The sequence below is a fragment of the Mustela nivalis genome (genome assembly GCF_964662115.1).
Source record: "Mustela nivalis genome assembly, chromosome: 2".
Taxonomy (NCBI): Eukaryota; Metazoa; Chordata; class Mammalia; order Carnivora; family Mustelidae; genus Mustela; species Mustela nivalis.
In genome coordinates, this window is record NC_139021.1 from 99,998,342 (window position 1) to 100,013,807 (window position 15,466).

Consider the following 15,466-nt stretch of genomic DNA (forward strand, 5'->3'; position numbering starts at 1 on the left):
TGGACTTTGAGGCTTCTGTACCCCAAAGCACGGATCCCAAACCCTACAGACGGGGGACACTTGAGCAAAGCCAGAGAACTCCACCGGCTACCCACAAGGAAACGTTGGAAAGGATTCAGAACAGGAGAAATCTGCATGCCAACCTGAGGCCACCTCCCCATATTTGGTGGCCCTGTGCACTCGAACCAGAAGTCTGCCCCTCACCCAGACCCAAGCCCTCAACTCAGCCCCCAGGAGTTTTCCTCAGTTCTGGCTGATCATATCTGCCATGACCCTAGGTCCTAACCTTAACCTTCGGTTGGACATTGAGGCTTCTGTCCCCAGAAGCCTGGAAGTCAGCTGTACACTTTGGGGATACCTGAGCAATACTACAGGACTCTGCCTGCCACCCACATAGAAACCATGCCATTTGGAAATCTGGAAAGGATTCAGAGCAGTTGAATGAACTGCTGAGACCAACCTGAGACCACCTCCATGTTCAGTGGCCCTCTGTACTCGAACCAGGAACTGGCCACTCTCCCTGCACAGGGCCACCAAATATGGGGAGGTGGCCTCAGGTTGGCATGCAGATTTCTCCTGTTCTGAATCCTCAACTCAGCCCACAGGAAGTTCACCTCAGCTCTGGCTTATTGAATATGCTATGCCCCTAGGCCTTAGCCCTAACCCTTGGTTGGACTGTGAGGCTTTGGTCCCCAGAGACCTGGCAGCCATATCTGAAAAATACCAGAGGACTCTGCCTGGCACCCAGAAAGAAACTGTGGCATTTGGACCCATGGAAAGGATTCAGAGCAGGAGAAATTTGCGGGCCCACCTGAACCTACCCCACCTTCAGAGGCCCCCATCTGATGAGGCAACAGAAGGCAGTCTGAGGACAATGCAGAAGCCGGCAGGCTTTAATAGTCCCGGTCTTGGGATATGTGACAGTCCTCAGGCATTCCTGCTACCCTAAAGGAAAAACAAATGGCTAACTGGTAGAGATCACAATTCTACCAGACCTGAGTCTCCCTCAGTGTACAAATGTCCTAATGATTTACAAGGAACAATTCTTATCAATAGCTTAACTTCCAAAGACACATAACTCAGTTCTTGAAGCCCTAACACTATCTTTCCCTCCCTAAAATTGAGGGAGGCTGAGGCAGAGGGAAATGTAAATAAAGTTAAATTTCTTCTAAACCTAAATAAAGCTCATTGATAAGAATGTGTGACAGCAGGAATGTGCCATTCCTCCAGGAAGCTCCCAAGTCTTTTACTGTTAATGTCTTACTAAAAGGAAAAACACCTTAACCTGACAATGGCAGGGCCTCTGATATCTTACAGTCCTCTTTAGCGTATGAAAGTTCTTTTGAAACTTCCCTTTTCCTTACCTCCCCAACATCACAGTCTATAATCAACCACCCCCACAACCCAAGTGCAAGAGCCCTTTCTGCCCATGGGTCTTGTTGTTTGAATAAAATCATTTTTTTTAAATTTATTTTCAGCATAACAGTATTCATTGTTTTTGCACCACGGCCAGTGCTCCATGCAATCCATGCCCTCTATAATACCCACCACCTGGTTCCCCCAACCTCCCACCTCCGACCCCTTCAAAACCCTCAGATTGTTTTTCAGAGTCCATAGTCTCTCATGGTTCACCTCCCCTTCCAATTTCCCTCAACTCCTTTCTCCTCTCCTTCTCCCCTTGTCCTCCATGCTATTTGTTATGCTCCACAAATAAGTGAAACCATATGTTGATTGACTCTCTCTGCTTGGCTTATTTCACTCAGCATAATCTCTTCCAGTCCTGTCCATGTTGATACAAAAGTTGGTTATTCATTCTTTCTGAGGGAGGCATAATACTCCACAGTGTCTATGGACCACATCTTCCTCATCCATTCGTCCGTTGAAGGGCATCTTGGTTCTTTCCACAGTTTGGTGACTGTGGCCATTGCTGTTATGAACACTGGGGTATGGATGGCCCTTCATTTCATGCATCTGTATCTTTGGAGTAAATACCCAGTAGTTCAATGGTAGGGTCATAGGGAAGCTCTATTTTTAATTTCTTAAGGAATCTCCACAGTTTTCCAAAGTGTCTGCACCAGCTTGCATTCCCACCAAGAGTGTAAGAAGGTTCCCCTTTCTCCACATCCTCTCCAACACATGTTGTTGACTGTCTTGTTCATTTTGGCCCTTCTAACTGGTGTCAGGTGGTTTTGATTTGAATAGCTCTGATCACTAGTGATGATGAACTTTTTTTCATGTGTCTGTTAGCCATTTGTATGTCTTCATTGGAGAAATGTCTGTTCATTTCTTCTGCCCATTTTTTGACATGATTATCTCTTTTCTGAGTGTTGAGTTTGAGGAGTACCTTATAGATCCTGGATATCAGCCCTTTGTCTGTATTGTCATTTGCTAATATCTTCTCCAATTCTGTGGATTGCCTCTTTGTTCTGTTGACTGTTTCCTTTACTGTACAGAAGATTTTGATCTTGGTGATGTTTCAAAAAATCATTTTTGCTTTTGCTTCCTTGAGAAGTATTTATTTAAATCACATGATGAATATTTTTTACCACCTAGGTTTTTGTTAGAACAAATTTACAATATTCCTAAAGAATTATGGAATGTGTTTACTTGGAAAATAGGTAAAACAAGGTAATATTGTATTTCTGGAAAGGCTACAAGTGCTTTCCTCCTTGCAAACTTCCCACTTGATTAGATAGACTTATTTAAAATCCTTGAAGTGTGTCGCGGTGCAGATCCCCTTGGCAACATAGAGACTGCTTTTTACTGAGTGTGTCATCCTACTACTTTGGCAATTTCACATTTGTTACCATAGCAAAATCTCAAATTACTTTTTGTTCTACCTAAATCACAGTACATAAATTAAAAAAAATATCATAGACTGTTTTACCTAAAACTTAGAGGTTACTTGAAGTAGTGACTTTCTGTTTAAAAGAAAATACATTTTACCAGTACTAAAATCCAATTTTCTTTAATCATCTCTCCCCAGTGCATTGTCTTTCTATTGCTAATGTATTTCCCACTTGTAACTATTGACAAACTTTTGCAATTCATGACTGAAATTACTTTCAGGGACCACAACAAATTTAACTTTGTGTTTGCTTCATTTATTACTGAAAATAAATTTCATTAAACATTTAAAAATGTTCTTATATGATATCCCAATCTACATGGAAAATGTATAATGCTGAGGCCAAATGGTTTATTAACTAGATTGAAAAGTCAGGTAATAGAAATGGAAGAAATTCACTGAGTTTTATTCCTCTGGGTTATAAAATCATAAAAGCAGGTACATCTTGGTTACAGATTATTGTATAATTCCCTTCAGTTTGCAGAGGTCTTACTAAATTTAGCAGGTACTTTGTAACTTTTGTTCAGTGAGTGATTTAATTGGCAATCATTGGAAAGGCAAGTTAGAAAAGAGAGATAAGGGTTTGCAAGACCTGAAGATGTTGATTAAAAAATAAGCAAAATTGGGGGTCCCTGGGTGGTGATGTCTTGGTTTTGGCTGAGGTAATGATCTCAGGGTCATGAGATGGAGCCTTGTGTCAGGCTCCACACTCAGTGGGTGTATGCTTAGGACTTTTTCTTCCTCTCCCTCTCTTCCCCCCCCCCCACCTCTTTCTCTCTCTCCTTCTCTCAAATAAATAAATAAATCTTAAAAGAAAATAAGCACAACTGATTTGGTCTGAGAAATAAGGAGCTTAGAAATTGTCACTCCATCCCAACAACTAAAAAGCCGAATAAACTGAAAAATAAGCAATTCTCCTTAGATATTTCAGAGAGTGAGTTCATGGACAATCACTGCTTCTAAAACTGGAGAGACAGACAGGCAGATACAGGGAATTACAACTTTCCAGAGCAGAAACTTCCACAGAAACCAGTCCTGTTGTTGGAAAACCTGAGCTGTAATTAGTGAATTGCTTGGAGGGTTAGTGTGGATATGACTCTGATAAGAACTCTAAGCCCTGCAAAATAAAAACAAATTCCAAGGGGACCCAGCCATTGGGGGCCTCTATACATTTGTGAGTTTTACCTCCAGGGGTTCTACCAGGTCCTCATAGTTAATAGTGGAGAAAAATTTCCTCATGCCTCTAGCAGGAGAAAGGGAAACATAACCATTTATCTATATAAGAACAACTCAAGATGCTGATGGAAAGTAACGATGAGCAAAAGAACGGGAGAAAGTCTCCTTATTCATGCATAAAAAGATTCAATATGGTCAAGATGCAGGTTCTTCACAAATTGGTCTGTAGATTCAAGACAATCCCAGTCAAAATACCATCAAGTTAATTTATGGATATCAGCAAACTGATTCTAAATTTACTTGAAAGAAGAAGACCAACAATAGTCAACATCATATTAAAGGAGAGGAACAAAGTCCGAACACAGATAATACTCTTTGTATGAAAGGAAAGGCGTTCAGGAACCGGTAGTTGGAAAGATGTAATAGCCTGGAGATGACCTCTTTTCTCTTTCAAAGATAAGTTTATGGATATAAAAAATAATAGATAAATTAACAGAGATATCAGAATGAGACATTTTTGTTCCCGAGGGTGCAAAATATAAGGAGTCACTCACTTACAGAGTCACTCACTTACAGACTTACAGAATCTGTTTACAGAAAACAAAATCTGGACACAGATGGCCAGTTTTGTCATGACAAATTTGCAACCATTTGTCCAGCAAATCAATTTTTATTTTGTACTTATAGCTTGTCAGTTAAATTTCCAAACTCTGTTACAATTTAACTTTCCTCATTTACATTGTTTATTCATCCAAATGTGTTTATTGAGTTCCTACCTAATGTGTCATGGGCTAGGCGATTGATTATATATTCGTGAAGAAAACAAAAGCTGACTGCCCTTTTGGAGTTAGTGATAAGTGAGAGATCAAGAGACATTTAACATGTACATAACAAAGTTAATAAGGACTCATTGTGGTAAGGACAATAAAAGAAACAAACATGATGCAGGATTGTCTATTATTACTGGTTCATGTTAGAGAAAATAATGATCATCTCAAGACCTAAGATATGGTGGGGGATCAACCATATAGAAAAACTTTGGGGATGCAGTGTGGTTGAGGAAAATTCCTGCCTGAAGTCCCAAAATATTTCTTTGAATGTTAAATATTAAAGTTAAAAATGAAATAAAAAATAGGAAGATATTTTTTCAAGCATATAGAATAAAAAAAAACTACATTTGGTCATACCACAAAGATACTAGTAATGAAGTTATTTCTTTCTTTCTAGTTTTGTCCCATGCCAGCTTTAGTAAAATTCATACTACTCCTTGACTACTCTTCTTCTGCTCTTGTCTTTCTTCTTTCTCTTCCTTCTCCTACTCTTCCTTTTTATTCTTACATATTTAAGATTGATCTAATTTTAATTTCTTCTCATTTAAAGCTACTCTTGAAGGGGCATCTGGGTGGCTCAGTTGTTGAGTTTCAGCTCAGGTCATGATCTTTTCATTCCTGGGATCCAGCCCAGAATTGGGCTCTGTGCCCAGCAGGGAGTCGGCTTGAAAATTCTCTGCCTCTGCCCATCCCCTCCCCCTTTCTCTCTCTCTCTCTCTCTCTCTCTCACACACACACACACACACACACACACACACTTTTTCTTTCTAAAATAAACAAATCTTAAAAAAAATAAAGCTACTCTTGGATATTTTTCAAGTTTTTGTTGCTGTTGTGAATGAGGTCTGGTCTCTATGTTCCTTTTCATAATCTACGTAGTCTTGATGTTTCTCTGTAGAGAAATTTTAAACATAGAAAAAATTCTAAGGAGTAAATAAAAATATCTCACAGTATGTTATCTGGTTAATATTTGCAGCATATTTCAGGTTTATGTTTATATTTATAAAATGAAGCATTTTTTGTTGGTCATATGTAATGATTATATTTTGTAACTATCATTTACTTATGTAAAAGACATTATTGAGTTTTTCTATATGTAGCTTGCATATGCCATTACCCATTGTATCTAATGACTAACACTTTTAACCAAATGCTTTATTTTCATCTATTGAAATAATTGTTATTTTCATATTTCACCAATTGATGAATAAGAGTAGATTTATATATATTTTTTGGAACAGGAATGCCCTGTGTTCCTGGAACAGAATTTATCTATTCATGGTATGTTACTTCTATTTATTTTGTGTCAATTTACATACATGCAATACAAAATTTACTACAACGGCTCATTCCATATGCCTTATATATCAAAATTCTTCCTCTACTTAAGAGAATATGCTCTGGTAGAAAATAATAATTCTTCCATTTTCATCACTTTCTTTCAAGGATTGTTATTTCTTTGACTTTTTCATATCTCACTCTGAAGTCCACTTACATGACATTTAAAACATAATTTTATACTTTTAGCCATTTTAATAACAGAATTGTATAGAATTTACTATTATGAAGAGTGGTGTGATAGAAAATGTTTATCTGTTGATTGTTCAGAACAACAAAAAGTAGCCTTAATTTGTAACATTCGTTTGCTTCCATGGGGATGGGAGGAGCCCCAGGCAGCAGTGCAGCAACAGTGGGGGATGGGCGTGGTGGGCGGGACCATCGTGGGCGCTAAGGGTGCAGGGCAGCAAAACGCCGCAGAGGCCTGGGGCACAGGGCCGCACCCGATCTGTGGCAGCTAAGGTAAGGGGGGCAGGGTGAGGCGCACAGCAAGGTGGCAGGGTGCATGTGGGCTGTAGCAATGTGGAGGAAGCACTGGGAGGGGGGTGGATATTCAGGGCAGAAGTAGCGGTAACATGCCTGGCAGCGGGGAGGCAAAGGAGCAGGGGGGAGGGGGAAGCCGTCAGGCAGTAGTGGGGGGTTGGGGGCGGGACAAGGCGGGCATTAGCGGGTTGTCAGCGTCAGGGCGTGGTGGGCTGGGCTGCATGAGCCGGAGGGGTTTGCAGCTGGGAGAGAAAACTGAGGTAGGGGGACGGGATCACGGAGGAGGGAGCAGGGGTCACCAGAGGCGGGGAAGGGGGCAGGCGGTAGTCGTACAGGGAGGGGGTGGGAGCTGCGTGGCACCCAAGCGGGGAAGCCATGCGGCACCTCTGGGGGATGGGTAGAATCTAGGCAGCAGAGGGGTGAGGGGATGGGAGGAGCCCCAGGCAGCAGCGCAGCAACGGCGGGGGTGGGGGGCCGGCGTGGTGGGCGAGACCATCCTGCGCGCCAAGGGGGCAGGGCAGCGAAACGCCGCAGAGGCCTGAGGCACAGGGCCGCAGCGTATGGGCGGCAGCTGAGGTAAGGAGGGCAGGGTGAGGGACACAGCAGGGTGGCAGGATGCATGTTGTTGTAGCAATGTGGAGGAGGCGCGGGGAGGGGGGCGGATATCCAGAGCAGAACTAGCGGTAACGCCTGGCAGCGGGGCGGCAACGGAGCAGGGTGGAGGGGGAAGCCGTCAGGCAGTAGTGGGGGGTTTGGGGGCGGGACAAGCCGGGCGTTAGCGGTCAACAACGTCAGGGCATGGTGGCCTGGGCTGCATGAGCCTGAGGGGTTTGCAGCCGGGAGAGAAAACTGAGGTAGGGGGCCGGGATCACGGAGGAGGGAGCAGGGGTCACCAGAGGCGGGGAAGGGGGTAGGCAGTAGTCCTACAGGGAGGGGGTGGGAGCTGCGTGGCCCCCGAGCGGGGAAGCCATGCGGCACCTCTGGGGGATGGGTAGAATCTAGGCAGCAGAGGGGTGAGGGGATGGGAGGAGCCCCAGGCAGCAGCGCAGCAACGGCGGGGGCGGGGGGCCGGCGTGGTGGGCTGGACCATCCTGCGCGCCAAGGGGGCAGGGCATCGAAACGCCGCAGAGGCCTGAGGCACAGGGCCGCAGCGTATCGGCGGCAGCTGAGGTAAGGAGGGCAGGGTGAGGCGCACAGCAGGGTGGCAGGGTGCCTGTTGTTGTAGCAATGTGGAGGAGGCGCGGGGAGGGGGGCGGATATCCAGAGCGGAACTAGTGGTAACGCCTGGCAGCGGGGCGGCAACGGAGCAGGGGGGAGGGGGAAGCCGTCAGGCAGTAGTGGGGGGTTTGGGGGCGGGACAAGCCGGGCGTTAGCGGTCAACAACGTCAGGGCATGGTGGCCTGGGCTGCATGAGCCTGAGGGGTTTGCAGCCGGAGAGAACACTGAGGTAGGGGGACCGGATCACGGAGGAGGGAGCAGGGGTCACCAGAGGCGGGGAAGGGGGCAGGCAGTAGTTGTACAGGGAGGTGGTGGGAGCTGCGTGGCACCCAAGCGGGGAAGCCATGCGGCACCTCTGGGGGATGGGTAGAATCTAGGCAGCAGAGGGGTGAGGGGATGGGAGGAGCCCCAGGCAGCAGCGCAGCAATGGCGGGGGGCCGGCGTGGTGGGCGAGACCATCTTGCGCGCCAAGGGGGCAGGGCAGCGAAACGCCGCAGAGGCCTGAGGCACAGGGCCGCAGCGTATCGGCGGCAGCTGAGGTAAGGAGGGCAGGGTGAGGCGCACAGCAGGGTGGCAGGGTGCCTGTTGTTGTAGCAATGTGGCGGAAGCGCTGGGAGGAGGGTGGATATTCAGGGCAGAAGTAGCGGTAACATGCCTGGCAGCGGGGCGGCAAAGGAGCAGGTGGGAGGGGGAAGCCGTCAGGCAGTAGTGGGGAGTTGGGGGCGGGGCAAGGCGGGCATTAGCGGGTCGTCAACGTCAGGGCGTGGTGGGCTGGGCTGGCTGCATGATCCGGAGCGGTTTGCAGCCAGGAGAGAAAACTGAGGTAGGGGGCCGGGATCACGGAGGAGGGAGCAGGGGTCACTAGAGGCGGGGAAGGGGACAGGCAGTAGTCGTACAGGGAGGGGGTTGGAGCTTCGTGGCACCCGAGCGGGGAAGCCATGCAGCACCTCTGGGGGATGGGTAGAATCTAGGCAGCAGAGGGGTGAGGGGATGGGAGGAGCCCCAGGCAGCAGCGCAGCAATGGCGGACGGCCGGCGTGGTGGGCGGGACCATCCTGCGCACCAAGGGGGCAGGGCAGCGAAACGCCGCAGAGGCCTGAGGCGCAGGGCCGCAGCGTATCGGCGGCAGCTGAGGTAAGGAGGGCAGGGTTAGGCGCACAGCAGGGTGGCAGGGTGCCTGTTGTTGTAGCAATGTGGCGGAAGCGCTGGGAGGGGGGTGGATATTCAGGGCGCAAGTAGCGGTAATGCCTGGCAGCGGGGAGGCAACGGAGCAGGGTGGAGGGGGAAGCCGACAGGCAGTAGTGGGGGGTTGGGGGTGGGACAAGCCGGGCGTTAGCAGGTGGACAACGTCAGGGCATGGTGGGCTGGGCTGCATGAGCCTGAGGGGTTTGCAACTGGGAGGCAATACTGAGGTGCTGGGCTGCATGAGCCTGAGGGGTTTGCAACTGGGAGGCAATACTGAGGTTCCGGGCCGGGATCTCGGAGGAGGGAGCAGGGCTCACCAGAGGCGGGGAAGGGAACATACAGTAGTGGCACAGGGAGGGGTGGGAGCTGCGTGTCACCTGTGGGGGATGGTCGGAATCTAGGCGGCCGCAGAGGGGGTGAGGGGGTGGGAGGGTGCGAGCAGCCCCAGGCAGCGGGGCAGCAACAGTTAGGAGGGGGTGGTGGGCGGGCCCATCGTGCGCGTCAAGGGGGCGGGGAGGTGAAGCGCTGCAGAGGTCTGGGGCACAGGGCCGCAGTGGAGCGGCAGCAGCTGAGGTAAGGGGGACAGGGGTGTATGTGCGCGGTTGCAATGTGGTGGAAGCACGGGGAGGTGGTGGATAGGGTGCTAGTAGCACAGTAATGTGGCTGGCAGTGGGGAGACCACGGAGACAGTGGTGAGGGAAGCAGCTAGGCGGTGGTGGTGGGTGGAGGGGAGGGACCAGCCTGGCATCATCCGGAGGCCAGTGTTTGGCGTGGTGGGCAAGGTAACAGGGCTGCAAGGGTGCCAGGAGGTGTCAGAGAGGTGAAAACGCTCACGTATGGGGGCGGGATCAGTGGGGGAGAGAGCTGGGGTCACCAGAGTCGGGGGAGGGGGCAACCAGTCAGTAGTGGGGCAGGGAGGAGTAGCGGCTGTGGGTCGGGAGCTGTGTGCCATCTGAGGGGGTCAGCAGTGTGGCACCTGGAGGGGGTGGGGAGATTAGAGGTGGCAGGGCAGTATAGGGAGGGTGGGACCAGCCCTGAGGCAGCAGCACAGAGACAGCTTGGCTGGCTTGCTGGGCCTGCTCATAGTGCATGCCAACGAGGTGGGGAAGCGAAGCGCAGCAGAGGCCGGGGCACAGGACAGAGGCTGCCCGGCAGTGAGGGGGCCTGTGGGGGGGCACTGCAGGGTGGCAGGGGTACATTTTTGGGGGCAGCAAGCTGGTAGCCACATGGGGGGGGGGTGGATGTCCTGGGCAGACACACACTTGGCAGCCAGGAGGCATCAGAGTGGGGGGAGGGGAGTAGCTAGGCGGTAGTGTCCTTGGGGGTGGGCAGGACTAGCCGGGTATGAGTGGGGTCTCAACGTCATGGTGTGGTGGGTCAGGCAGCAAAGCAAAGGGCATGGCTTTGCTGGGCTTGGTGCATGTCTACAGGGCGGGACCACTGTTAGCAGCAGCAGCGTGGACCCAGGGTAGCAGTGGAGAGGCAATGGTGGTTGTAAGTGGGGGCGCTGTGGACGGTGGTGCAGCGTGGTGGGCGTGGCTCATGTTGTGGGGGCAGCCTGGTGGTACCAGTGCGGGGAAGGTGGAGTAGGACTCATGGGGCGGCAGCAGTGCGGAAACAGGGCTAGGAAATCGGGAAGGCTCTGGAGTGGGGGACAGGGGTAGCATCTAGGTGGTAGCTGCAGGGAGGGGTGGGCAGGAACAGCAGAGGGGTAGCGTGGTAGGTGGGGCAGTCATGCAAGTCAACAGGGCAGGGCTATGAAGACCAGCAGTTGCAGAACACAGGGGAGCAGCAGGACATGGGGTAAGAGTGGGACCCAGGGTGGCAGCAGATCAGAAGCAGGGTAGTGGTAAGGGGGCAGTGACGGCGAGGGGCAGGGGATTGGTAGTGGGGGTGTGGAGAGAGCAGATGGGGGTGGTATCAGCAATGTGGTGGGGCATCAGGACAGGAATGGTGGTGGGCAGGGTGGGACAGCACGGCTGCACAGGTGCATGTGGGGTGGCAGGCGGTTGGTGGTGGCATGCAGAGAAGGGGGGACAGAACCATCTGGGAGGCAGCGGCACAGCAACTGCACAGGTAGGGCACGAAGGGCAGGGTAGGGCCTTAGTGCCTGTCAATGGGGCTGGACAGTGAAGGTCAGTAGTGGCTTCGGGCACAGGGCAGCAGCTTAGCTGCAGCAGTGGTGGTAAGGTGGACAGTATGAGGGGTGTGCTGCGGAGGGCAGGGTCACGAGGCGGGGGTACCCAGGCAGTAGCAGCATTGGGAGAAGGCTGGGATGCGTGGGGCGGCAGCAGCAGGTCAACGGGGAGGGAATCTGGAGGCACTGGAGCAGGGGTGGGGGGCCGACAGGCGGGAGAAGTTCGGGGTGTTTGGTGGGACCAGCAGGGCAAGAGCATCAGGTTAATAGCTGTGTGAGCAGGGCAGGGGCTCTGCACAGCCGCAGCAAGGGGAGAGTATGCAGTGAAGAAATGGTGGGGGGAGGGCAGTGAGGCAGCAGTGATTAGAGGAAGGCAGTGACTTGAGGTGGCAGCAGATGGGGAGGCAAAGCAGGGAGGCAAAGCGGGGAGGGATTGGCCTGGATGTGGTTGGGAGGGACCAGTGGCACAGCAGCCACATGGCAATGGCACAGCATGGCTTGGGGGCTGGGTGGGGCAGTGGAGATGGGCAGGAGCAGGGTGACCACAGTAGCAGTGGTGGTGCTGTTGGAAACACAGGCACCAGGGCAGTAGAAGCACTGGAGGGTGGCGCAGCAGGGTGGCAGAGTCCTGGGGGGTGCACAAGGGAGTGGTAAGGGCACTGGGGGTGGCACAGCTGGGCATCAGTTGCAACGGCAGGGCACCAGAGCAGCTGTGGTGAGAGTTAGCCGTTGTGGAAAAAAGGGCACTGCTGTGGAGTAGCAGGGTGGAGGGTGGCAGCGCTGGTGGCAGCAGCATGTCAGGAATGGGGGGGTGGAAGGGACAGCAGTGGGTGTGTGGGGTGCAGCAGGGTGGCAGTGGGGGATGGCACAGTGGGGTGGCAGTGGTACAGGGTGTGAGGACCAGCCAGGCGGCAGAAGCACAGGTCGGGGTGGCAGTGATTTGGTAGCGGCACTATCAAATGCTTTTTCTGCATCTGTTGACATGGTCCTATGATGTTGATCCTTCGTTTTGTGAATGCGGCACATTAATTTGATTTGTGGATGTTGAACCGCTATTGCATCCCTGAAATACATCTTACTGGATCATACCTCTTCCCGTATTGTAGAATTTGGTTTGCAGATATTTGGGTGAGGATTTTTATGTTTATGTTCATCACAGATACTTGGGAGGTCTCGATAAGGGCCATGCTGGCCTCATAAAATGAGGTGGGGAGCGTTCCTTCCTCTTGTTTTTCTGGCAGAGTTGGAGAAGGATTGGTATTCATTTTTTTCTGTGGATGATTAGTAGAATTCACAGGTGAAACCATGGGGTCCTGGACTTTTGCTTGTTGGAAGTTTTTGATTTTTTATTTAATCTCTCTACTGGTCATTAGTCTGTTCAGATGTCTGTTTCTTTAGAATTCAATCTTAGTAGGTTGTATGTTTCTGGAAATGTATCCTTTTCTTTTGGATTATCCAGCTTGTTGTGGTGTAATTGTTCATAGTACATTCTTATGAGCCTTTGCATATCAATGGTTTCAGGGAACATCTTTCTCATTTCTGATGATGAGTCCTCTTTCTTTGAATCTGGCTGAGACTCTGTCAGCTTTGTTCTTTTCAAAGAACCAGCTCTTTGTTGATGTTATTCTTGTTGGTGTTTTTTTTTTTTAATACATATCCTTCTGTTGTCTTTTTTTTTTTTTAACTTTTTATTTTTTATAAACATATATTTTTATCCCCAGGGGTACAGGTCTGTGAATCACCAGGTTTACACACTTCACAGCACTCACCAAAGCACATACCCTCCCCAATGCCCATAATCCCACCCCCTTCTCCCAAACCCCCTCCCCCCAGCAACCCTTGTCTTTTTAGTTTGTATTTCATTTATTTAAGTTCTGATGTGTTCCTTCTACTAACTTTGGACTTTATTTGTTCTTTCCTGTTTCCTTGAGGTATCAAGTTAGGTTGCTTATTTGAGATGTTTCTTGTTTCTTGAGTTAGGCCTGTATCACTATAAACTTCCTTCTTAGAACAACTTTTTTTTTTAAAAAGTTGGCTCTAAGGGCTGCCTGTGTGGCTTGGTCTGTTAGGTGTTGGCCTTTGGCTCAAGTCATGAATTTAGGGTCCTGGAATTGAGCCCTGCATGAGGTCCCTGGTCAGCATGGGGAGCCCCTTTCTCCCTCTTCTACTGCCTGCTGCTCCTTCCACTTTGCTCAGTCTGTCTGTCTGTCTCTCTCCCCAGCTCTGTGTCAAATAAATAAATGGCATCTTTAAAAACATAAAGTGAGCTCTATGCCCAGTGTGGGGTTGAAACTCAAAACCACAAGATCAGGAGTCACAGAGCTCCACCGACTAATCGACTAGACTAATCGGGTGCCCCATTTTAGAACCTGTTTTACTGTATTCTGTGAATTTTATTTCATTGTATTATTTTTTCATTTACCTCAAAGTATTTCTGTGTTCCTATTTTGGTTTGCCCATGAACCCAATTGGTTGTTCAGTAGCATGTTTTTTAGTCTCTGTGTTTATGAATTTCCAGTTTTCTTCTTGTAATTGATTTCTAGTTCTATACCACTGTGGTTGGAAAAGATGGTTGATTTGATTTCAGTCCTCATTTGGGAAAATTCTAGGCTTCTGGAATTTATTGACTTGTCTTGTGGCCTTACATATGACCTAAGGTGGAGAACGTTCTAGGGGCACTTGAGAGGAGTATATTCCTTTTGCTGCTTTTGGATGGAGGGTTCTGTGTGTATCTGTCAAGTCCATCCAAGTAAGGGGTTGTCTGAGGCTGATGTTTCCGTTGTGATCTTCTGTCTGGATGGGGGATCATTGAGGGAAGTGTGAGGTATTAAAGTTCCCTATGGTATTGGTGCTGATTGCTTCTCTTAGGTTTGTTCATATATGCTCTACATATTTAGTTGCTCCATGCTGGGTGGGTAAATATTTATAAATGTTGCATCATTTTACTGCATTAATTCCATTATCAGTTGTAGTGCCCTTCATTGGCTTTTGTTACAGTGTTTGGATTTTTTCTTGTTCTACTCCATTGGGCTGAAAATAAGAAGATCATCTGTTCTGCAGCCATGAACAAAGCACACCCCTGCTCTAAGTCTGGTTTTCTTTTTTTTTTCCTCTGTAAATAAACACAATAAATTCTTCTCCAATGACCATATCCTGACTCCAATACAAGAATGTGTATAAAAGTGCTTTATAAACTAGGAGATACTGCCCAATTATGAAAATGATTGCGCAACCACCAAATGTTCAGGATAAGATTTTTAAAGACATATTTATTTATTGTAGAGACAGAAAGAGAGTGCACAAGCATATGCTAGAGAAGGGAGTGTCAGAGGGAGAGAGGGTATCCTCCAGCAGCATCCCCGCTGAGTGTGGAGCCTGGTGCAGGGCTCTCTCCCAGGAGCTTGGGTTCTTGATTTGAGCCAAAATCAAGAGTCAGCTGCCTAACTGACTGTGCCACCCAGGTACCCCCAGAATAAGATTTTTTACAACATTTTTTGAGGGCTTACTTATAGGTACTATTCTAAGTGATCTCCATTTCACTCAATTCTAAAAACTATTTTTAAATTTAAATAGAAGCTATTCTAAAAGCAAATATTCATAATATACTCCAAGGTGGGCAAACAGGCAGAAAAGAGGTTAAGTAGGGGCACTGGGGTGGTTCAGTCATTGAAGCTTCTGCCTTTGGCTCAGGACATAATCCCAGGTTCCTGGGATCGAACCCCAGGTCAGGCTCCCTGCTCAGTGGGGAGTCGTCTTCTCCCTCTGTCCCTCCCCCTGCTTATGTCTCCTCCTGTTTATGTCCCCCCGGACTCTCAAATAAATAAATTAAAAAGGTAAGTTACTTGCTCAGTATCATGATAAATGTTAGAACTAGATATAGTCCTGAGTGTGTGACCCTGAAGAATGTGTTCTTTACTTTTTACATTTACCAAAAAATACGTAGCCCTCAAAATACCGTAGATTAAATTAGTTTCCCCTTTCTCCATACATTGAGTATCAGAAGATGCTACAATTCCAGGACCCTGGCTGCCTGGGTCGGTGGAGTGTCTGACTCTTGATCTCCGGCTTATGAGTTTAAGCCATGTTGGGGGTACAGATTACTTAACTGAAAAAAAAAAAGATGCTATATTTGGGCTTGTTTTCTTTTTCCTTTTGACCCCTTCACCCATTTCTCCCACCTCCAACCCCAAACTTCTGCCACCCTCTATCTGTTCTGTCTGTGAGCTCATATTTTTGTTTTGTTTAAGGTTCT

General features: G+C 48.8%; 1 protein-coding gene across 3 annotated transcripts in view; it reads left to right on the forward strand.

The window, feature by feature from the left end:
* The first annotated feature begins 6,975 nt into the window (after positions 1-6,975).
* Positions 6,976-15,466, forward strand: part of LOC309859719 (uncharacterized protein) — a 284,862-nt gene continuing 276,371 nt past the window's right edge. The window contains exon 1 of one of the 3 annotated variants that reach the window (XM_082720774.1): positions 6,976-7,251. In XM_082720774.1, coding sequence (XP_082576900.1) covers positions 7,103-7,251 — 149 coding nt within the window. In that variant the 5' untranslated portion in view covers positions 6,976-7,102. The remainder of the gene's footprint in view (positions 7,252-15,466) is intronic. The other 2 variants (XM_082720775.1, XR_014308860.1) reach the window with 2 other exon arrangements.